At 41.0% G+C, this 24,474-nt stretch overlaps 2 protein-coding genes and 1 long non-coding RNA gene across 4 annotated transcripts; 2 read left to right on the top strand and 1 right to left on the bottom strand.

The window, feature by feature from the left end:
* Positions 1–1,218: 1,218 nt before the first annotated feature.
* LOC108640575 lies at positions 1,219–3,760 on the bottom strand. The gene is made up of 3 exons (XR_001921269.2): positions 3,653–3,760; positions 2,000–2,113; positions 1,219–1,748 (listed from the first exon to the last, which is right to left on the bottom strand). It is a non-coding gene; the product is annotated as an uncharacterized LOC108640575 (long non-coding RNA).
* A 4,607-nt stretch (positions 3,761–8,367) lies between these two features.
* On the top strand, positions 8,368–17,432 carry SNRPB2 (small nuclear ribonucleoprotein polypeptide B2). Its single transcript, XM_029961670.1, has 7 exons — positions 8,368–8,420; positions 8,613–8,689; positions 11,281–11,453; positions 13,654–13,794; positions 14,924–14,974; positions 16,439–16,527; positions 17,046–17,432. The coding sequence occupies exons 2-7, from the start codon at positions 8,626–8,628 to the stop codon at positions 17,203–17,205; spliced, it is 678 nt and encodes a 225-aa protein (XP_029817530.1). The 5' UTR covers positions 8,368–8,420; positions 8,613–8,625; the 3' UTR covers positions 17,206–17,432.
* A 2,174-nt stretch (positions 17,433–19,606) lies between these two features.
* On the top strand, positions 19,607–24,044 carry OTOR (otoraplin). Of its 2 annotated transcripts, XM_008932993.2 has the most exons (4): positions 19,607–19,730; positions 20,211–20,350; positions 20,913–21,023; positions 23,866–24,044. In XM_008932993.2, the coding sequence occupies exons 1-4, from the start codon at positions 19,607–19,609 to the stop codon at positions 23,887–23,889; spliced, it is 399 nt and encodes a 132-aa protein (XP_008931241.1). In that variant the 3' UTR covers positions 23,890–24,044. The 2 variants fall into 2 exon arrangements, with proteins under 2 accessions (XP_008931241.1, XP_017927414.1); XM_018071925.1 differs by lacking the exon at positions 23,866–24,044 and having other exon boundaries at positions 20,913–22,031.
* Positions 24,045–24,474: the final 430 nt, after the last annotated feature.

Below are 24,474 nucleotides of genomic sequence, written 5' to 3'. Positions count from 1 at the left end.
TCTAGCCCTGGTGAGTCTTTAGTTAATACTGAGGTGTTTAACAAATGAATGGACCCTTATGCACTGTGTCTGCCTTCTTCATAGGTTTGCTCATCCCAAAATGCTGCCTGCTTCACATCATGAGAAGATATATTGCATGGTCTTATCATCAAGAAAAAAACATTGTATCAACAGAGAGTCACTACCCGGGTTTGTACTGATGTTGCCAATATTGTTAATACTTTAATGTCCTAAGGAAATTTTTTTTTTACTTGAAAAAGATTTGAGCGTACCGTAGAACTGTAAATTTTCTGAGATTTTTCCTCTGGCAGCTGGCTCCAGTTTGAAGTCAGGGCAAAGAGACCTTTTGGATCATTAACATTGCTCTATGACCAAGTGTTTTCCCCCCAACAATTGTTTTCTTGGATAAAACTGTCCAGGTAGCGAGAAAGTGAGTAATGTGTTTCAATCACACTTAGCAGATCTAAAGGGTTGGCTGCCCCTTGCTGTAATATATGGCTCTGGCTGTGTTAGCCTAAAATGAGTTTAAGATAAATTCATGGTGTATAACCTGGCTGCTGAACAGTATTTCTTCAGGTGACAGGATCCCCATCCAAAGTTCTCAAAGGCTGCAGCTGCTGAACAAAGTCAGCACATGGACATTCCCTGTATATAAACAGATGTTCTGCAAAAAATTTAACATTTTCAAAGGGCTCATTGAAAAAGGGAAGTACAACCCCTGAGATAGGAGCTATGGCACAATCCATGGCTGTGGTCTCAGTGTGCAGAGGCAAGAGGTGACACTATCACAGCCACTAGAGAAAGTCACTCAGGGTCCAGAGACATGAGCACCAAGCCCTGAGACATGTTATTCGTCCTCTCCTCATTGATAGACCCACTTGGGCTAAAGGACATGTTATTCCCTCCCCAGGATATGAATTTCTCCCTTTGATTATCACCTGAAGTTCAGAGTTCAAAGTTTGCTAAAGTCCAAAGGGGCAATAACAATCCCAAGTCTTGTTTGCTGCTTAGCTATAAAGAGCAGGCATGGATGCAGTGTGATAGTGATCAATAAATGCAACCCATTAGTTGACTCCCCCTCAGACATGTTTTGGATGCCAGTTCCCACCCACAGTTCCTGTTTTTAGGAGATTAGAGGCTGATTTGCCAGAGTTGAGAAGCCATGGGCTGTCCCTCGCAGGCCTGGCTGCAGATCAGCAGTGGGTGCTTGGACAGAAAACAAGGCAAAGGGAACACCCAAATCCAATACAGGAGAATGGAATCAGATTTGTGTCTTTATTTGATACTATAATGTTGCATAAGACAGGCCATAGAAATTTCTTCTCTTTCACAGAAAATGCATTGTCAACCCCCAAATTTCAATTTGTCATTACTTGTGAATGGTTAACACTGCTTTTATCCTAACATGGTGTTAGGGAGGACTAAATATGCACAATGACCAATAGAATTGTTAAAACCTAGACCAAAAAACCCTCAAACTCCAAAAATATTTTGCAATCAGCAAACAGCAAGAGATTGTTATATTTCTAACACTGCAGGTTTGGGAAAGGAGAGTCTAGAAGGCAGCACTGTATTTTCAGGCAATGCTACCCAATAGGTGCATCTTCTCTGAGAAACTCATTTAAGCTGGCTCTGCCCTGCTGGTCCTGCCCCATGTTCTTGGATGGAGGAGAGGTGAGGAGATCACTTTTCTCATCTGCTTTATGGTTGCACTTCTCCATGCATTCCCAGATGGTTTCAACACCTGCCTGAATCAAGCAGGGGAGAGAAAAGCAGTGAAAAGCTGCCATCAAATACCTGCGATCACCAGTGGCTTCACAGAAGTCATCCTTCTGTGCTTTTGTCACCTCGATGTTACTGCTTCACCAAGCAGCTAATTCACTGTTAGAGCAAGAATGTTTCCCTGTGCAGGAAATCACACCTTTGGCAGCAGTGTAGACTCACTTTCATGTAGCAACCATGAGATCACATTTTCACATTTATCTGAAAAATGACTAACCTCAAAGTAATGAAGTTGTATCAGTCGCATAGGATTCTCCAGGATAAACTATCACTTCACACAGAATTCATGAGGGAGAAGAAGTATGGGGGGGAGACTTCACAGTTCCTCTGTCTTGTCAGAAAAGAAAAATACCTTTTTCAACAAAATTTTTCAGTGCTAGAAAAATATTCATGTGTTTTAACCATTTTATGAAGAACAAAAGCCTTTTCAAAAAATTCAATATAATTTATAAGAATAATTTTAAACAAAAGAATTTTAGTCATCTTTCAAGAGAAAAGTTTTCTCTAGAAAAATTATGACCAGCTGTGTGTGAAATAATTGCCTTTCAGGCTGAAACCAGGAATTTTTTTTTTTTTATTTAGGATGTTGACTGCTTAATATTGTATAGACCTACTTTGTGACCAGAAGCACAGTGGAAAGGACTGTCTTAATCCACCTGCACACCTCATTTCAATCCAGCAGCTTCATATGTTCATCTATCCAAGCACCTGTTCTCATTTCACTCACTAGAGGTGGGAAATTTACGCATTTGGAGGTAAGGTTTCATTTCACAGAGATTTACTTTTACATTCCTGAAGGCACAATGGTGTAAATCATAGTCAGAATGGAACCAAAGCTTACAGAGCTACTCCGCATGGAATTCTGATGGAGAGGAGATTGAAGCCATGTTTGATGTTGATCTTGATCTGCACCATTTCTTGATGTAGGGCTTTTTTTAAGTGAATGGCACAGGAGAACCCTAACACTTGGAAGGGGCTCTGCCACATTGAGTCTAAATGAGAAATAAGCACAGAAAGGCTCTCTGACTCCCAGCACGGCTTCAAATATAGGTTAGTACAACACCTGCAGTCTTTCCCACAGCCAGCCAAACTTTAGGAGCACTAAAAGAATTTATAGCCAGCTCAGTTCTACCAGATGTGGTAAATTTACAGTCAACTCAAGTACCAGAGTTAGGATGATTTACCATCAGCTCCCCAGTGTCTGCTGCAACAGAGAACTAAATGATTTAAATCAATAAATGTTTGAAGGAATGAGACAATCGTAATATCTCCTGAGCTTTATTAGTATCTGTACAGGGAACTGGCAGAAACTCAGCACAAGGCCAGGTGGAACTTGTTAGTGGACCCTACTACTGCTGTTTGCCCAAACTGCAGTAATTATTAACCATAAGACTAGTAATAAACCAAGCTTATTTATGGCTTCATAGCTTGCTCCTGGCATGGGTCTTAGCAATTTCAAGGCTGAGCTGGCTTGAGAAAGAAGCATTTGGAAATCTAAGAGATTCTTTATAGGTTATTATTATTCATAAAGCCCCACATTTGACGCTGATGGTGAGCTGCCAGTAAGCACTGTGGGAACCCTCAGCTGTGTAGGCCTCCCTCCTCACATAGCACTGGTGTCATCAAAGCTCTGCTCTTGATATCCTCCTGCTGGGCAAATCTGTCTCTGTTTCCCTATCAATCTATGTTTTCAAGGGCAGGCCTGCTCTTCCATCCAGGACATATTCTATTCCCTCCCCATCTGCAGACTTGGGGTAGTGGTGACACTGACTCAGGCTGCTGTGATAAGGGCTGTGAGAAGCTTTGCCAGGGCTGCTTCTCTCTGCTTGGGAGCTGTGCTTAGGCTCAGTTTATGACCTCTGGTCCTTACCTGAGCTGCATTGCAACAGTGCCTGGCCAGATAACTCACAGAGCTAGGGCTGTTCACTTGGTCTCAGACCTGCCTTGCTGCTTCTGACTTGTCTGGTGGCAAGTGAAAATTCAGGAACAAGGGAAATACTGCAGGAGCCACAGCTGAAACTGGTTTGTATGAATGTGGGTGAGGATGTTCACAATGGGGACTGGCCTTTTTGAGACTTTTTTACAAAAAAAGGATGGAAACAACCAGGCAATTTCATACAGTTAAGAAGGTAAGTCTTGGTTTTATTATACTGCAATATCACACATGTATGAGGATTCAAAAGTATTGAATTCAAATGCTCAGTGTAAGTCACACCATTTACACTGTGTTAATATGTTGATTCCAGCTAAACTAAAAAAAAAATAAAAAAATAAATTAACCCAGACTGAAAGAAAATGGAAGGAATGCAAGTGTTCTTGCACAACAATAAATCAAACCAGAGCTCTGCTATTCTTCGCAGAGTTACAGTGTGGACAAATGGCACTGTCACCAATTAATGCTAATAAAAGGAAAACTCCAGCACCCTGAACTAAATTGAAACCATCTGCATGAAATTAAGAGCGCTACCCACATTTCATCTTTTCCAGTATATTAGCACACAAAAACTAATTGGGAATCACCATGATGATAAATATAGCAAACATGAGGAGCTGAATACTTGAAACTTGCAGTTTCAGATGAGCTTTTGCCCCAGGGGACTGGGGCAGCAGTGTAATGTAAGAGATGCAAGGCCCTGAAATGACCAGTAGCAAAAAATTGGTCTGAGAGGGAACAGGCTCCCCATAAAGGAAAGACCAGTCTAGAAGTGTATGTTATTTTTTTCTGAGCATGCTTATGAAACACAAAAAGTAAAATATACTAATTTCCCGGTTTATGCTGGATATAACTAATTAAGCACCTAAAATTTAATTCTGGTTCACTTAACAATGATAACTGATTTCTTTTGAACATTGCAACTGTTTTCTGTTGCCATAAACTAGAAGTGTGCCCAAAGAAATAAAATTCAATGCTATTGTTTCCCTTGGTAAGGGTGACTTGGTCAAGAGAACAAGCAAATTAACCTATCATGGCTGGATTAACCTTGATGGAATGATTTTCCTCTGAAATAGCAGTGATAAATAATTGGTTGTGATGGTGTACTCTTCCCCTTGACTAAATTACTGTCTGTCAGGCAATGTATTAAATAATTAAAAGCACAAACTGCCAATTATAAATGTCACATGAATGTGTGGAGGTTCTTTTATTTTAGATCAAGCAGTAATACACTCAAGCATCTTTTTAGGTTTTTTATGAAACAGCCTTATTAAAGGAACTGCAGTACATTTTCCCCCTTCCATATGGTGATTTTGTTTGCCTCTCTCCCTACTACTAGGTGTTTTATTGTCCCCAAAGGGGGGTCAGCCAGGTCCTTTTCCTGTGTGGTTACAGTTAATTCAGGTGGTTCAAGTGATTCTTTTCCAAATGCTTTTCCAAGCACTTGTCAATACTAAATTTGTTCTGCCATCATGTTGTCCATTCTCTCTGCTTTGTTAGTTTACAGGGATCACATATCCTGAGCCTGCAAACAATGATCTGTAAATCACTGCAGACTCCTCAGTCCTTTGGGCAAAGGCAGCCGGTCCGACTGCTCAGCAACCCGATTTGTAGGGAGCAATTCCTTCCCTTTCACAGCTTCCACATGAATATAGATCCCAAAGTTGTTCACCCTTCAAAGAACCTTTTCTGTCTTAAATGTGAGGCTTCATGTATGTTGACTTTGCAAGTGCTCATAGCACCACTGCTTGTACTTGCTAGGGAATTTCCTTATTTCCTGTCATTTCTCTCACTGTCTTTGTCCATGTCTTTGTCCATGCTCCAATATCTAATGATTGTATATTACCTTACTCCTTGACACAGAAGAAGTGGGCATTCAAAGGGCAGAACAAAAATACTGCAGACAAATCCATATCACAAAACATTTCCACTCGTGTTTCTTTCTAGTGTGTGGTTGTGATTACACACACACAGGTAAGATGAAAATATTCCTGTACTGATAAACTAAGGAAACTTTGCTTATTCCACAGTCTTAATACAGGAAATAACAACCACGAGAAGTGTGAAGCATCCCTTTCTGTGGCCCAAATCACAGTCACGAGGATGCTGCAGAACTTCCAGCATGCACAGCTCTTTGTTATTGTTCTTTTCACCTCAGAGAATTTCATTGAATTTAGAAAAGGAAGATGAAGGGAAAAAAAAAATCTGATTTTTATTACAGGTTTCATAACAAACAGCAACAATAATAATGAAATGCTGGGTTTCCTTGACCTTAAGCAGAGGGCAGGAAGGGGGAAGAGAAGTGGTTACAAAGATATTTTCAAGAACCGTGTGCCCTTTGTTTTGTTTCTCCAGTGCTGTTTGACAACCTCTGATGAAACAGGTACCTGTCCAAGCTGAAAGCATGTTCCCAGCCTGTTATATTGGTGATGAATCACTGCTTACTAAGATGCTACAGGCATTCTTGTTAAGAAACTTGAAATAATTTTTACAATACTTCAAGCATTCAGGGACCTTTAAATAAATGACTGTTTTAGTAAAGGTGAGAACACTATACCTCTGTTTGAGGATTGAGGAAACAGAAATAATCCAAATGAACCTTGGGGAAGGGAGGAGGAAGGCAGCCTGAGGCATGAAAGTCACTTCTGTTGAAGTGGCAGGCGGACTGTGAAATCCCACCTGAGGAGCAGGAAAGACACACTTTTTCTGCTTTATTGCATTCAAATTCTGCAGGAGTAAATCAGTTGAGCTTAAAGTGACTCTGAGCAAGCACGAGTGTGGCAGCCTGTGCTGGATGAATTACAGAAGCCATGAATTCTTCCTTGCTTTGCAATAAGTTGAGGGATTTTTTGTAATTTTTTTTCTTTAGAGTCTCTTCTCTATGGACACTTGAAGGACTTTATTTAAAAATCATTTATAAAACATCAAGATTTTTGATTCTGCCAGTCCAATTCCCTTAGCTATGTGGACTCAATAACAAATAAGTAGTTTTGAACATTGTTACTAAATTATAAGTGTACATGGATTGTACTGCTGATCAAGGCACAAAACAGCACAGCCAGCCTTTCTGAAAAAGCATTTTAATGTATTGTTCATGCTTGGATTTCAGAGTTACACTTTATGTCAACAACTACCTCTAAGATAATAACCAAAGAAAGATAAATAGGACTCTAAAATTTGACTAGAACTGCTGCCTGCCATATTCTGAATTTGTGGCATGTATGCGTTGTATAAGGCATCAGCTAACACATCATTTCCCACACCACGCCCTGCTGTAAACAACTGCAGAACACACTGTTTTCTTCCACCAGTGAATAACACCTCAATCAACAGCTTTTTTGTCTTTGTCTTTTATATTCAATTCCCTTTAACCCATGTTTTCCTTTCTAGGCTTCCTAAATACTCCAGAATCTGGAGTAATGTTGGGTTTTTTCCATAAAATATAACTGAAACAATAATTCTACCTAATATTCTTGCCTCTTTACAAAGTGATGGCCTGTCCAAACAAAATTTATGGTTAGAAGAGAACTACCTTACTGATTATATCCCCCACTGCAAGAACTTCTTTTTTATATGTAACCAGGTTAAATCTTTGCAATTTAAAATTGTTTCCCTAAAAGCCTGCCTAATTATTCATAGAAATGAAGGCATGCAGCCTGCAAAATTATTCCAAAAATTCAAGGGCTGCAACCTCAATCTCTGCTCTGTTTATTTATCCTGAGGTAGCACCACCACAGGGATTTTTGAAGTACCTCAGAGAAATTACATGCGCTGATACCTTGCCTTTTCAATATCAAAGCTAGAAACAAAAGTTAACTAATGAGTGCCTACAGACATTTTGAAGTCACTGCTTTCTCCCCTCCTGGAGTGCTGCATCCAGCTCTGGGGTCACCAGCAGAGGAAGGATGTGGACTTGTGGGGTGAGTTCAGAGGTGATTAGAGGGATGAAGCACCTTTACTATGAGGAAAGGCTGGGAGAATTTGGATTGTTCAGCCTGGAGAAGAGGAGGCTCCAGGGTGACCTAATTGTGGCCTTTTGGTACCTTAAGGGGCTACGAGAAAGACTGAAAGAGAGTATCTACAAGGACATGTAGTGTCAGGACAAGGGGGAATGGTTTTAACCTGAAGGAGGGTAGAGTTAGATTAGATATCAGGAAAATATTCTTTATTGTGAGGGTGGTGAGGCCCTGGTACAGGTTGCCCAGAGAACCTGCGGATGCCCCATCCCTGGAAGTGTTTAAGGCCAGGTTGGATGGGGCTTGGAGCAACCTGGACTAGTGGAAGGTGTCCCTACCCATGGCAGTGGGGTTGGAATGAGACGGTCTTTGAGGTCCAATCCAACCCAAACCATTCTATGAGTTCATGCTTTCAAAAGCTGCTGGTTTAGGTTGTGAAGGAGATAACCCCCCACACACACATTTCTCTTTGCTTATCACTCTTAGCACAGGACAGAGCTAAACCCCGGGGCAGAAACGTCCATTTCGGGGCCAATTCCTAGCCTCGCTGCGACTTCCTTGGAGCCGGCAACAAACTTTTATCCCTTTTACGCCCATCTCCCTCTTATCCCTTTTATCCTCATCTCGCTTTTGTCCCGTTTTTATCCTGCTGCCCATCGGCGTCATCGGCGCTCGGTGCATCGACTGCTGCGGGAGCGGCTGTGCCGCCTGCGCTGCGTCCGCCGCCATCTTGGCGGGAGGAGTGAGAGGTGAGGGGGGACGCGAGGGAGGAAGTGGGGCTGGGAGCCGGGATACGGGATCTGGGTGGGCGGACAGGCAGGCAGACAGTCCGGCAGCCCCCAGCCCCCCCGGCCCCGCGCGCGCTGCCCAGGGTTGTGCCGGTGTATCCGGCGCGGGGCTCGCAGCCGCTAACGCGTCCCCTCCGTGTGCTCTGCCCGCAGGCGGGTCCTCAGGATGGACATCAGGCCGAACCACACGATCTACATCAACAACATCAACGACAAGATCAAGAAGGAAGGTACGGGCGGCTGCCACTTGGAAGCCGAGATTGTCCCGTGGGGCCTAGTCGTGCTCTCTCACGCGTCACTTGGCTCCCGGGGGAATCCCCGGCGGATCCGGCGGGATCCGGGACTCCTGGGAATCTCTGAAGGGCCGGGCCGTGTGGTCGTGAGCCGAGCTCTCGCAAACGCCTGCTCGTAATGAAACAGCAGCTGAAGCCAACAAATATATCAGTTTTAAGTCTTTTTGTAGAAACCTCGTTCTACGGAAGCTTCTCGCTGACTCTCTACAGCAGTTCTTTGGCTGCAGATTTGCTTGTCACTGAGTAACTAGTATAGGAGCAATGGGAATAGTCAGTGGATGATAACAGGCGTGTTGGCACACGCCAACACGTGTTTTGGTGGTCAGCAGCCCCCTCTTGCCGAATTGTAGGAACTTCAGCGTGCTCCTCGCTTGTTTAATAAGGATGTGAACGTGGTATGAACTGGTCAGCTTTGTGCCATTGTGTTACAAACACTGTCCTGGGGTTCCTGCAGCCCACACCAGAGAGAAGAGGGCTGTGTGGTGAGGAACTTTAGCTCCTCAAAGTGTGCTGAAAATAACTCTCTTGCCCTTACCTGGCTGCATATTCCATGTCTGCATCAAACCATCCACTTGTGATCTAAAGTGATCATGATAATATATAAGTGATGGTTTGTGAAAGGAGTGTGTGGATCACAATAGCACTACTTAAATGTTTCTTCAGGGTGCTTCAGAGAGACATCCAAAAGTGAAAACAACTTTGCTGATGAACTATTCAATGACGTGTCAAGATGATTCTGCTGTGAATAAATTTAACTTGGGGCTTTGCAGCATGTTAAGTGCCCTATAAACTAATAAGTCCCCATTATGAAATTTCATGGTTATAATTCTTAAATAGAATCACAGAATGGTTTGGGCTGAAAGGGATCTTAAAGCTCATCTAGTTCTAAGCCCCCTGCCATGGGCAGGGACACATTCCATTAGACCAGGTTGTTCAGAGCTCCATCCAGCCTGGCCTTGACACTTCCAGGGGTGGGGCATCCACAACCTCTCTGGACAACCTGTGCCAGGGCCTCACCACCCTCACAGTAAGGAATATTTTTCTAAAATCTAATCTAACCCTACCCTCTCAGTTTGAAGCCATTTCCCTTTGTCCTGTCTCTCCAGGCCCTTGTAAATAGTCCCTCTTCATCTTTCTTGTTGGCTCCCTTCAGTACTGGAAGGCCACAATCAGGTCACCCTCAAGCCTTCTCTTTTCCAGGCTGAATAATTCGAGTTCTCTCAACCTTTCCCCATAGCAGAGGTGCTCCATCCTTCTGATCAACTTGGTGGCCTCCTCTAGACTCACTCCAACAGGTCCATGTCCTTCCTGTGCTGGTGACCCCAGAGCTGGAGGCAGCACTGCAGGTGGGGTCTCACCTGAGCTGAGCAGAGGGACAGAATCCCCTCCCTTGCTGTGCTGCCCACACTACTTTGGATGCAGCCAAGGACACGGTTGGCTTTCTGAGCTGCCAGTGCACATGGCTGGGTCATTTCCAGCCTCTCATCCATCAGCACTCCCAAGTCCTTGCCAGGGCTGCTCTCCCTGTTCATCCCTCAGCCTGGATTGATATTGGGAGTTGCCCTGACCCAGGCGCAGCACCTTGCACTTGGTCATGTTAAACCCCATGGGGCAAATGGAGGGTTTATAATTATCTGTAAAGCTTACAAATATCTTCCTATTTTAATACAGGTTTTGAAGTAATTTTTAAGGAAAGTATTTTGATAAAAAGCTTTTTATAATAAAAAAAAGCCACATCAGTGTGGTTGGTCAGGAGCAGGTGGAGAAAGTGACAGTGGGCTGATATTGTGAAGCCTCAACAGCAGTAAACAAGAGGCAGTGCTCTTATCTTGCTGAAATCTTTAAAATATAAGGTTTTGTGAGTTAGAATGATTACGCAATACAGAGGATTTATTTGGCTTGATTTGGATAAGATTAAGGTTTCATTTGGCATGTAGTCAGGTGATTTTAAAGAATGAAAGTAAATCCATTGCAGCTGTAAGGTGCAGTAGGACCATAGGAAAACAACTCAGATCCAGAATATGAAAAAATCTATTAAAATTGAGAGAATTGATTAAACAGTTACAACCAAAATTTCCAGATTTAATTACCCTTGTAGTTACTGTTTTTCTGCATTCTTGTTTTAAGTCCACCTCTTTAGTGCTTTTTGTTGCAGTATTGATTTTCTGATCAATCTTGATGGCTGTCATACATGGTACCTGCGTGTATGGGGGTGTGTGTATATATACATATATGAAAATATGTATTTACATACCTCTGTGTAACTGTTATTCCCTTGCAGTGATAGAATGGATGGTGCTACAACTTCTTCACTACCTGAATACTTGAGGTTTGAAACCAAGTGTTACACACCACCTTACAAAAACTGGGCAAATAAAGTTGTGCAGCAGTTTTGACTAAATGGATGTAAAGTATCACTATCTGAGCTAAAGCTGGTAAAAAACATTGTCTCTGAAGGATAGCAGACTCTGTAGAAGTGGACATTTGCATGTAACCTGTTCTAGTTTGTTCTCTCCTGTCATCCCCAGAGCTGAAGAGGTCCTTGTATGCCTTATTCTCACAGTTTGGTCACGTGGTCGACATTGTGGCTTTAAAGACCATGAAGATGAGAGGACAGGCTTTTGTTATATTTAAGGAACTTGGATCGTCTACCAATGCTTTGAGACAGCTCCAAGGCTTTCCGTTTTATGGGAAACCAATGGTAAGTTATTTTGTTACCTTTTTAAAGAGAGAAACCCCATGATAGTGTGATACAGTGTTTTGGTACTTTCACCTTGGGAGTGAACTATTACTTGTGCTTTGTTACTGAAGGATTCCTCAGTCATGTCACATCCTAAGGAGTACCTGGGTGTTATCTAGAGTATCTGATGAGTATCTAGAAAGATGCTGAAGAGACTGCAGTTAGAATACACACAGAGGTTGAACTGAGCATTTAGGCTTCCTAAGTGATGGCTTTTTGGTTTTCTCTGCTGGATTACAGTTTTTACCTTCCATTTTCCTCATCATGTCTTCCATTGAATCAGTTAAATTTTTTCTGTAATATTATTGAAATTAGGTGCTTTCAGTTACTTCATGTAGAGTAACCTTAACTACTTTTAGATTCATAATGAATATCTAGAACACGATGCTCCCTTTTTGAGGTAACAGTGAGGAGGGTGAAGATCTCCACAGTTTTACTTTCCAGATGTGCTCAGTGATTTAATATTTTTCATTGAGGGCTAGTTCTGCTTGATTGTAGACCACCAAACCAAGTAACTGCACTTCAGTGTAACTTCAGTGAAGCAAATACACTGCTGGTTGATAAACATGATTTAGTAATGTACTCGATAACATGCAGAATAGCACTACAACTGATAGTAGTTGGATACTTGGATAATTAGGCATCTCTTAATTCTGCAGCTATTGATGAGGTGCAATACATGATGGATGGCTACATTACTACTGGCTTTCAGCTTGTGGCTTTGAGCACTGAAGAGAGCAGAGACAGTTATGCTGCTGAGCTATTTTCACTAACAACTTCAGATTCTCTAATGAAATCCTTACACTGAATGGTGCAAGCTCAGTCCTGCCATTATTTATCCTAAAGGAGTTTTGTGCTCAGTGAAATAAAAATACTAAGGCTTCATAAGCTCTCAGGTGTACTTCCCTCTTTGAGCTTTGCCTGCAGCCTGCATACTCTATCTGGGCACTAAACAAAGGCATTAAAATGAATCTTCAGCTGCTAAGTAGTTTGTATTGAGGTAGCTTCTAATACGGAAAACAGTAGGATTGTGTGCATACATAATGTTGTACCCCTGTATAGTCCTACTTGCACCTGCTTACCCTCCTGCACTGGGGGGCCTTTGTCAGAAAATCAGCACTGTTGTGCTGCTGACACAATTTATGCAATCCTATTTGGATTAAGGTGGGTATTTGCCTTTCTATGTAAGATGTCTGAGTTTTGCTGAACTCACTTCTCTGCAATCAATCATGGCTTCGTGAACGAAGATTTGGGAAGGGCTCTACCCACATTTGTTACAGGCACGCTGGTGGCTAAAAAGGCCAATGCGAGATAGACACGTCCGACTGCAAAAGGCACAGCAGAAAGACTCCTTAGGTGGTAAATTCAGCAAGACACAATTCTTTCTGCGTTGCCTTTTTTCCTTGAGAGTGATCCTGCTGCGTTCTCAAAGGAGACAGCTGCGTTATAGATGGTGTGTCTCCAGACCTCCCGATTGGAGGCCAGAGTAGACCAGTTATGGTGATCAATATGGCCAAGGCTGAGATGTTGTTGTTTCAGGCAGTCTTTGTATCTTTTCTTCGGGGCTCCTCTCATGCAGCAGCCAGTGGCAAGTTCACCACAAAGCAAGATCTTAGGGAGGGGGTGGTTGGTCCTTCATCCTTGAGATGTGTTCTGCCCATAGCGCAGCTGTGTTCTCAGCAACATGACCTCTATACTTGTGACTGCTGCTTGTTCTAGAACAGATGTATTGGTCACATCATCTGACCAGTCACTTCTCTGCAGAGATACAAGAAACCACTGTCAAATTTTAGTTCCCCTTAAAATGGAGTTAAAAACCCTAACAGGTTTTTTAATGGAAGCTAGTGCCAATTTTGTCAAATGTCCTTGTATCTCTGTGTACATGTTACCTTGAGAGATGTTAAAAAGATGCTGTTAGATGGAGTTCTGATTTCAATGAGTTAAAATAAGTAATTTCCATATTAGGGCTTTTTTTAGCATTCTGTAATTGCGTTTAGAACTAATTATGAGGATTAAATCTCCGTAAGAATACCTACAATTTATAACAATATTTTTAGTGTAAGAAGTTCCTGCAAAAAATGTATAAATACACGGTTAATGGAAGGGGTGCAAAATGTTGTGTTATTAACTGCAAAATGTACTGGGTTGTTCTTTTTTCAAGCGTATCCAGTATGCAAAAACAGACTCTGACATCATCTCTAAAATGCGTGGGACTTTTGCTGATAAGGAAAAAAGGAAGGAAAAGAAGAAGGCCAAAACTCTGGAGCAGTCAGCAAATGCACCCAATAAAAAGGTTATCCAGGTAAGCTGCTTCTCTGTTTAAAAAAATTAAAAAACAAACACAAAAGCTGTTTTAAATATTTTTTTCTCAGACTTAAGTGTTGTCTTTTGGTACTTTTCAATGCCTAAATTGGGGTCTGTTGGTATCTAGTGCTCTTGAGCACTTGCTAGAAGTTGAAGGAGAGTGGACTGATTGTACAGTCCTTGCTCCTTTGCTATTACCAGATGAAAATAAAGATGTAGGGCAAAGGTACAATAAACCAAAGTAGAAACTAACCTCTTTTAAGAAAAGGAAGAGAAGGAATGTGTGCTTATCTTTAATGCCAGCTTCAAGTGCTCAACCAGCTTTTCCTTCAGTGCTTTAATGCCTTGATTGCCTTATAAGCACTGAAGAATGGTAAATGGGAACAGGAGAATTAATTCATAGTTAGGTGAAAAGGAGTTGGCTTGAAATGTATCTCCACTAAGGGTTGGCCTGGCCTACACTAACAACATTTAGTAATTTTTGTGCTGAAGTATAGCAGAAAACATCAAGGCATCTGACCAGCTCCTCCCAGTTTGTATACTGGGCATGATGTTCTGTGCTGTGGAATATCCCTTTGGCCAGTTTGGGCCAGCTGTCCTGGCCATGCTCCCTCCTGGCTTCTTGTGCACCTCTTCACTGGCAGAGCATGGGAGACTGAAAAGTCCTTGATTTAGAACAAGCACTACTTATCAACAACCAAAACACCAGTGTGTTATCAGTGTTATTCTTGTACTAAATTCAAAACACAGCACTGTACCAGCTACTAAGAAGAAAATTAATTTTGTCCCAACTGAAACCAGGAGTCCTAGGCCTTCATTTTCAAAATTGCTTCCTCCCTCCCTAACTGGTAAACTGAATTTTGTGATGTGGAGAAATAGTTGACTCAGCCATTAGTCAGACCAGATACTACTGATGTTTTTTTATTTTGATTGCCTGGTTTTGGAGGTCAGCAAAATTCATGTGCTTTGTTCCCTTTGGGAAGTATCTCATAAGCAACAAATGTTCCTTGGATTGTAGCTTAAAAAAACCTTAACAAATGTCGTGAGTTGTATAGAAACATGGTGATGTGTGCTGATATATTTCTAACAGAACACTTCTGTGAAGTTGTTTTGTATTTATTTGCTAGGGAGCAACACCAAATTCAGCTAATGCCCCAGGGACTGCACCACAGAATCAGGTATTGCTTTTTTATTTTTTTAACTAAAAGCACTAATGTTTAAAATTATTCTCTATGAATAATAGGTTTGTTACACAGGGAAACTTGAGAGTATATTCTACAGTTTTCTTTTTGGCCTGTGAGACATTTGTTTTACAACTAAATCACAGCAAACAAACAAAAGAAATCCCCCTTTTACTATATCTGGTTGACAGGAAATGAGAATCTGCAATTTCTTATTATTATACAGAAAACAGCACTTTTATCAAGTCATACTGGATTCTTAAATTTGGACTGTGTTTAGTATCATTGTTAATAAATTCCCTTTAACTTATTTTGTTCTAGTAGTAGATAAGGAGAAGGAAGACAATACAGGGTGCCAGAATATCTGCCTAAAAGCTTCCTTTCAGGAGTTTGGGGGTCCTCTGCTTACTTTATTCTTATAAATGTCTAATTTTCCGAAGGATTGTGAGGAGATACAGCAACAGCTCCCAACACTTCACTCGTCTTGTCTGCTCAGTGACCTTCTAAATGATTCATGTGTGTTAGAAATGAGGGTGCTAAAGAGAGCAAATACTATAGAAGACTATATTTGCCTGCCCTGCATCTCTTTCTTGAGTTCTGTAATTGGGAATTGCATGCATCTACAGGGAAAAAGTCTTGCTCCCACTCTGGGTTTTCAGGCACAATATATGTACATCAGTTCACATCGAAGCACAACACTCTCTGGGTATTTGTTTGAACATCAAAAGTTTTATTTTCTAATGGCACTGCCCGGAATATTTCCATCAGTTGAAGGAGATTGTTTTACTGAGGCTTTAAATTACTTGGCACCATTATTAGGATGACTTGAAGTTGTGTCTTATAATTTACTGGATGACTTGGAGATTCCAGTGTCAGCAAATGACTACTCAGCCTTGTGTCTGGTGGGTGGCTTCAAATTCATATCAGCAGGCAAATCTGTCAAAGACTAAAGCTTTTAATCTAATGAGATTTCTAATTAATAAATTTGAATTGAGCACTGTGGTAAAACCATGTGGGTTTTGTGGATTTGGGTTGCCCAGAGATATTCTTTATTTTGGTAGTACTGTGGATGAACAGGGTATTCATCTTGGCTTCCCACTGCTCTTCTGGAAGGTTGTGAGTCTCCTAGGTTCTTCCACTGCCACACGGGTGTCTTGGACAGCACTTCAGCCATTACTTGAGCACCTGGGTGTGGAGAGTGCTGCAGTGTCAGCTCTTGACTTGTTAAGATGTGACATCTAAGACAACATGTTAATGTGATTTTTGTGGAAATAAGAACCTCTCCAAATTAATATATCACTGTAAAAGCCAATGAGCTCTGTCTGAAGGTCTTGTGAAGCCCAGCTAGAATGTTATGAGCAAAGCTAAGGGCGTGTGTCTTGGTTCAAATAATCATGCGGACAGATGCAGAAGAATGGGTAACTGTGTAATCTTCTGAAGTTTGATCTTCTGTTGTTGCAGGTGCCTGATAACCCACCAAACTATATCCTTTTCCTTAATAACTTGCCTGAGGAAACGAATGAGATGATGCTGTCCATGTTATTCAATCAGTAAGTTTTGAATAGAGATGGCTTGTCCTTTGAATTCTTCCGTTACCTGTGTGTGCTTTCTCAGCTGGCAAGCTGACTTTATAGAAATAAGAGTTTCTTCTGAAGGTAGTTCTTTGTCTTACTGCCAAGGTTGCAGATGTCAGTTCTGATGACTTGATTCAGGAAGCAAATCCAATCTTTTTCATAGCTGGTTTTCATTGTGTAATTTATCTGCTATCAATCCGCACTGGGTTTAAGCTGGTGACTGTAATCTTAAAGACTGTAGGACTGCAGGAGCAGTTTTAAAACTAGCTTTGATTGCTCCTGTATGAATACAAGACTGATTAAATTGCTTCCACCTTACAATCCTTAATTGAGGCATAGTTCTAAGGACTAGACATGTAAAACCCTTCAGTTTAAATCTTTCATTAGTAGTAACTATTGCACTAGTAGATGCTTTTGAAAAGGTCTTACTGCAACTGAAGAGAGATATATTATCAAGCTAAGAAACATGATTTGACTCTCACCTTATTTTACAGGTTTCCTGGATTCAAAGAAGTTCGCTTAGTGCCTGGGCGCCACGACATCGCATTCGTGGAGTTTGAAAATGAGAACCAAGCAGGAGCTGCTCGAGATGCTCTCCAGGGGTTCAAGATCACTCCATCTCATGCCATGAAAATCACTTATGCAAAGAAATAGCTGGGTGCTCCTGTAAAGGAGTTCTGTGGATAGGTTTTTTTTTTAAATGATGATATGTTCATCAGCTGCCATGTTTGCTGTTCTCTGCAAAAAACATAAGACTCGTGCAGAATTGCCACAATGACCAGGACAGATGTAGGATTTCCGCAGATCTACTGAATAGTAACTTTTTCTGTTGAAATACTAATTTTTATAAAATAAAATATAAATATGCTGTTTTCAAGCCATGTTTTTTCCTCAGATCTGTCTTAATATTGATTAGCCTTGCAGGGCTTTATTCAGTTTAACTGCTTTTAAGGTGACACTCATTTCTCAGAAGTAGGTGCTGAAAAATAGCTGTCCTTCCAAAGCAAAAAGTGTGATCAGGAATGCTAAATGCCAGCATATTCAGAATAAATACAGCACTCAACCTTCAGCCTCGTTATCAAGAGGACAGCTGTTTTTCAGCAAGAACATTTTGTCACTTAGGAAAAATGACTTATCATTAGCGAGTTTTTTTTTCCCAGCTATGGGTAGAAATTGCAGTTTGACACCACTGTTGTTCAACTTGGTTTTGTCTTGGTGGCTGTCAGTAGAAACAAGTCCTCAGAAGAAACATAAAAGTTTCTTTTGCAAAATACCTATTCCTAATGCCTCTGGGTTGGTTAGGTTTGTTTTACTTTATGTTTTCTCATTTATTAAAAACCTTGCAGGTCTTATGTAATTAACACTGGATGCAGTGAAATAATCAGATGTAGTATTGTAACTGCTCTAAATGTTTTGGTAAAAAAATCACTTTAAAAAGTTCTAGTGTTTTGTATGTGGCAACATAAGCCACTTTTTTTTGCACAAGACCTAAAAAATTGAAATTTCATCTGCTCCCAGAATATATTGCAAGATGATACCTCTTTCACAATCATCTCAGTTACTGACCTGTCTTCATATACAGATTTTTTCATTCTTTTTAGTGATTTTTGTGAGTGTTCTAATATTTGTAAGTTAAAACTGTTTCCATGTGCCTGTAAGGGAGCAAAAATGACAGGTAATCCATCATGAACCTTTTGGTTTTCCTTTTGCAGTCGTAGTTCTATAGGTATTAATTATGCTGTCATTGCATCCCACTAGTTTGTGTGCATGAGACTGCCATTGCTTTTCACATTTATTCACTTCCAAGGGTTTGGTGCTGTCTGCCAAGAAAGTTGGACACTACATATCGGAGTTGGGAGGAAGGAGTAATAGGCTGGAAGGTTAGAGGAGAATGTGGTGAAATCAGCTGTCAGGGGAAGGTGATGCTAAAAGTTGCAAGATGCAACGTCTTTAAAAGAGAGTGTGGGATATTTGATGACAGTTTACCGGTTCTGCTGTTCTACCTGTGGGCTGAAAGCTGGTACAGCCAACAGCTCTTCAGGCCTCCTCATGAACTGGGAAGCGCTGGTTCTCTGGAGTGCTGTTTAGGAATTTCCAGACTTGCTTTTTGTCGCATCTAAGGACTGATCCAGACCAGCCTTCTGTAGCCTGACAGCCTGTACTCTGAATTGCTGACAGGGCAGCACCCACAGCAGTTCTGGTGGGTGTTCCTTTTGTGTGTGTGTGCCTGAATGTGTTTTAATTAAAATACTCCCTACAAGTCTTGCTTCGTGTATGCTAGGACAAGATTTGAGGAAGGTAGATGAATTCCAGGTGTCCTCTCCAAGGTTTAAAGAGGACATTTTAAGTCAGTCTGTGGCACCATTTAGTGTCTTGCATCTGCAAACTCTGTAAAAAGGGGGAAATTGTTGCTGTCCTGGTGTGACCTGTGTGTTTTGCTGTGACTGCATCTCCTTGGGGGAGGGATCTTACCTGCACAAGTATGTGGTGCTTGAACTCTTAAATTTCAAATTTGAATCGCTGACTTGCAAAGCCTTTTTCCTGCGTTGCAACTCCCTAATGGTTTGCTTACATTTCATCCATCTATTAGAGTCCCAGTAGGTCCTTTCTGTAGGTGGAAATGGGAATCTCTGCCACTGAGGGTTTACAGTCCAGCAAAGATCATGCTTGTCAGTGAGCAGTTGCAAAAATGAAGGACAGGAGGATTTGGAAGGATGTAATTTCCTTCGCTGCTTAGCAGGATCTGACTTAATTTCCATTTTCAAACTTTGCTTGAGGTAAGATTAAGGCTGTAGACAAGTCTAGGAAGGCTTAGCCTGTTTAAATAATACAGTTGATGATTGAAATGTTAATGCAGAATGGCTTTAGGAGGGGATTCGGTTTTGTGAGTGGACCCTGAGATCTTCCCCCTGCCTGCGGCTCCTTTGGTGGGGTGGAATGTCACCCCAGCCCCTTCCCATTGGCCCAGCGTGTTTGTCCAGGTGTCTGCCTCTTCCATAAAAGCCTGGAATCATCGAACCTGGCACACATTCCTCAAGTGCTGCGGCAAAGAAAAATGACACAACGTGTTTATTTGGTGGTTTTACTTTTGCGTCTCAGCTTAATGTGTCCTCTTGCAACTGGAATTTTTATGGACAAGCTTTCCAGCAAGAAGCTGTGTGCTGATGATGACTGTGTCTGTAAGTAAATCTGCTTTAATTTTGAGGACAAAATAGTCTCAAAAATAACGGTGGAGTTCGGATGTGTTAGAGAGAGGTGAAAACTACTCTGCTTACTTAGCTATGTTACATTTGTATTGACTTGTCAGCTTTAAAAGTAGAGTGGGAGGGTGATGTGGAATGTCACATATAATTTTACTGCAAAGTGGGGTTTGTAAAGGACATTTTTCTTTTAAGTGAAAATTAAGTGTAGAGAGAAGGATTGTAACTTTCACTGTGATGAAATGGCACGATCTTAAGCTGTTACTTCACTTACTGTAAAATAGCAAAATGAGCAGAGCAAATTCTTTAAGACTTCTATTGATTTCAAGATAACCTATTTTTATCTGTGGAAATAGTTTTACCTATGTGCATAAAAGCCCACATGTATTTGTATTTCTCTAAAATTATCCATGTATTTAAATACCTCCATCCCATTCCTTTGGTGTTTTTCTTTCCTAGACGCTATTTCCCTTGCCAGAGCAGAAGAGGATTATAATGCTTCAGACTGCAGATTCATCAATATTAGAAAAGGGCAGTTGATCTATGTTTACTCAAAACTAGTGAAAGAAAAAGACTCTGGAGAATTCTGGGCTGGAAGTGTAAGAGGAGATTCTTGTATATATGAACAAACTAGAAGTAGATTAACACACATTTCTGTCAAAAAATGGATGCTAATGCTAAGCTATTCTGGGGTTTAAAGCAACAACTTAGTTTTAAAAGTGAAAGTTTAAACAGACTGATTGAGGAGTCTTGAGGGCTGTAATATTTTTCTTTTTAAAAATGAAATATCTTCAATAGCTATATAGAATTATGAACTGAATCTTAACAGAAGGGCTCAACAGTTCTTTTCTGTGGCTATTTGCTGAAACTTTGGAGGAGAAAGCTTTTATCACAATTGGTCATAAAACTCTTAAATTTAAGCAAAGCAAAGATAAATATTAACTGCATTTACAAAAAAAAGATCCAGACAAATTACGAGCAGTATCAGTTTGCTCGAGCTTTATGCCTGGTTTGTTTCATATGCCAGCTGATTGGAACCTAGGAAGTGTAAAACCAGAGTAAGAACACTACTGGGTGACTCCTTTTGACTAAATGATAAACCAGCTCGAACCAGATGAGGATTGTTTTAAGGTACCTAATTATACATCTCCTTGCTTGAAGGTTTATGGAGAACAGTATGAAGACCATATGGGGACAGTTGGTTATTTCCCTAGCAGTTTAGTCTCAGAGCAACATATCTATCAAGAAGCAAATAAGACTGTTCCTACAACGGTAAGGAATTTGCAAAAGCCAAGCTGGCTACATAATTATACTTGGCTATGTAATGCTAATTTGCTGATTGTGGAAGTTGATTGTAGCATGTTACAGATGCTTAGGGATGCAATCTTTATACAGGCAAATAGCCTTGATAAGATCCCTAACATAAGCTTTGATACTGCAGACATTATAAATGCTGGAATAAGGGCTTCATCCTATTAGAGTTCCTGTTGATTTGGATAGTATTCCTTCAAGGCCATGTAACTTTTACCCAAAGCTTTCTATTTTAGAGCCTAGCTATTGTGCTGTGAACTTCAGTAATGTGTAAAAGTGTGCCTTCTGTTAATTGTACATACAGATGGACACTGCCGTAAAGAACTTGTGATTGCTGAGAGCATGTTTGCTTTCCATTACAAAGTTAATGGTATGTCAGAAAATTGAATTAAAAAGGTTTTGGAAGCACAATAGAGTTCTGTGAGTAAGTAGGCTGCATTTCTGAAAGGATGGTTGTCCCTGATACTGCTCAGTAGGGTTTCCTATACCGTAAAATTTGTATTTTTACTAAATATCTGAAGCACTTCACAGAGGAGTGGAAGAGGAGGGTCCTTTCTTCAGAGGCTGGTATGGTTTGGCTTACAACTAATGCTTACTGGTAGCTTATTTCTGTGCTTAAAACCAAATCGAGTGGTAGTCTTACAGTACTTACCTTCATCCATACTGAATGTTTAGCTATACACTGTTTTGCAGCATATGGCAAAATACAATTAGTATGTCAGCCTGGAAATTGTATCTGGAGTCTTTAATCCTAGGTCCAGATTATTAGATGGGTCTGATTAGCACATAGGATATAAGTGAAAGGAAGAATTTTGTTTCAGGTTAATAGTTGAGAGGATCTGTGTTACAATGTGTCAGACAAGTTTTATTTGAGGAAATGCACATTTTTATCCAATATTTATCCAGTGATTGCTTTTCTTGACACTACACCGGGTTATTCTGAATTTGTCCCAGAAGCTTTGCAGTAATTAATTAGTCAAAGAACATGAAAAAATGTCCAAAGTATGTTCCTAAGCTCTTTTCTCAATGATATGACAGCCAGTCTGCTGCATGGCAAGCTGAACTGGAAGCAGAGTAGGTGAAGCACTGCCTTGGCCTGCAGCCTGACTCAGGGTCCACAGTGGAGTCCTGTCAGGCTGCAATACTGAATTTTAATTGGCAAGTCATTTCTTTCACAAAACTATTGACACAGACTTCCAGTCCTTTCACCCTTCCTTCACATTCTTGCTGTGCAGGAACACTGTGAGGAAAATAGGAGGCAATACAGAGGTGTTCTTCATGTCCTACTGATCTCAGCTGTATGTTGCAAATAGGACCTTCAGGATCTGACTCTTTGTTCACATTTAAAACAGTCTATAGCACACCTTGACCCATCTGTGGACATGCTGCTTGCTCCAGAAATAACCCTTAAAGGAGCTGTTCTACACAGAACTAGTGTTGCACACCTCCACAGATGCCACCAGCTTTCCATCTGCAAGTTGGGAGCCAGTCTTTCGCTCATAGCTCTGTAACCTTCTCTCAGTGTTTTTGCTTTGTTTGCAATGTTTTCCCTGGCCTTGCACCTGCAAAGCCCAATATTGGTGTGCTCTCTTAGGAAGGGGTTCATATTTATATAAGGAGATCTGGTGATGCCCAAAGCTTAACAATAAATCAGCATACAGCATCTGCCCTGATCAAGGCACTGGATGGCAAAACCCATGGCACTGGATGGCACTGTGTGAAGAAAGGACTGATAGGGAACTCAGTGGGGAACAATATTGTGGGGAGCACCTGAAGCCTGAAAGAGAACATCAGCCTGGGGGCCTCTGTGTCTCTGACCCTCCTTTTATTTTTTTTCTTTTTTCATCCCCAAAAGTAACTTTCACTGTTGGAGTCAATGCATGCCATTAGCTGCAGATCTTGCTATAGTAAACCTGCCTGTGAACTTCTCTCAGCCTCCTTTTGTGCAGCACTTGGGTAATCCATGCCTGTCAGTTGCTGTTTGAGCAATGAATCTTAGGAGATTTTTTTTTTCTCAGTGCTGCTACTTCTGAACCATTGAATCAAATTGAGTACAATGGACTGAGCACAACAGGCCATGTGTACTACAAAGTGGTGTCGGACTGCCTGCCTTCCCTCTGTCACTTAAAACTGGCCATTTGCTGGCTGAGAGCACTCTCATTACCAGTAAGCAGCTGTTCTGCCACAGGTCCCTGTCTTCCTGCGTGCAGTGGGCAGCTATTTGGGATACATTGAATGGAAATGAGCACCACAGTGTGATAATTCCGTGCAACAGAATCAAGATCTGTGTAGGCATGTAAGGTAGTAGCAGGAAGGAAGCAATATGCTCTGGAAGTCTATTCCATGCCAGAAGTTTTCAAACAGAATATTGGCATTTGTTTTCTAGTCAGCATTTCTCCGTAGCAACTGTACTGCACAGCCTCAGTCTAAGTCATCCTTTTCATGTGGGATTAGGAATTGTTTGAGGATAAGGGGTTACATATGACTAATGAATCCAGGTGTGGATATAGAAACACGAAACAAAAAAGGGAGATAAAGGAATCATTTGAAATTAAGAGAGAAGGAGGTATTGTCTAATTAATTTTAAGAATTCAAGGCAGGAACAAATCTGAGCTATGCAAAGGAGTCAAAAAGACAAAAGGCCTGTTTCTTTTCCAGAATGCTTTGAATATATTATGGTGTACTTTGCATATATTATAATGTATTCTGTGTTTGCATTTACTCATGTACCTTCGGGGGCTGATAAAGGAATGTTAATCTTCAGTAATCTCAAAACATCTTTCCTTTTAACTCTCTTTTTCAGGACATTGATTTCTTCTGTGAATAGCACTGAAAGCAGTCAGGCAATCTTTCGGCTGCTACCAGGGAAAGCCGCTGGGAGGAAATCGGGGCACCCTCCCTGGACACAGAGCTCTGCCTGTAATAGATGTTTGTGGAACAAGTAATCTTTCTCCAAAATAATAAAATTTTCATTTAAAGAGAGTGATTTGGGATAGGGACCCAGTCCCACATAGGATTTGTTCTTTAGAAATTTTTTTACCTGCATGTGCTTTGCTACTTGTTAATAAAGCTGATAGCCTTTGAATTGCTATAAGTCTCTCTGGTATGAATATGCATTGAATGGGATTAAACTGAACTCAGATCTGCTTCCTGCATTTCACATTTTTAGGTGAATCTTTTTTGGAAAAACACAGCTTGGCATTCAAACACCTCAGTGTTCATGCTGCAGCGTACCTGTCTGAAATAAACAGGAGCTGACTTTCAGGAGGAGGGGAGAATCAATACTATGCTAGGGGGCATTGGAGGATGCTTTTGATTTTCTACAATCTTTCTTTTTCCCCTACAGTGATTGTTGTCCTTGCAGTTTCTCTTTGGAAATCACAGCAGTTTCACCATTATTGTTTCAGTCATA

This window comes from Manacus vitellinus, unplaced genomic scaffold, assembly GCF_001715985.3.
Source record: "Manacus vitellinus isolate BGI_N305 unplaced genomic scaffold, ASM171598v3 scaffold_38_pilon, whole genome shotgun sequence".
In the NCBI taxonomy this organism is placed as follows: Eukaryota; Metazoa; Chordata; class Aves; order Passeriformes; family Pipridae; genus Manacus; species Manacus vitellinus.
Note: the sequence above shows the minus strand (reverse complement) of the source record. Positions and strands in the feature narration are given on the sequence as shown.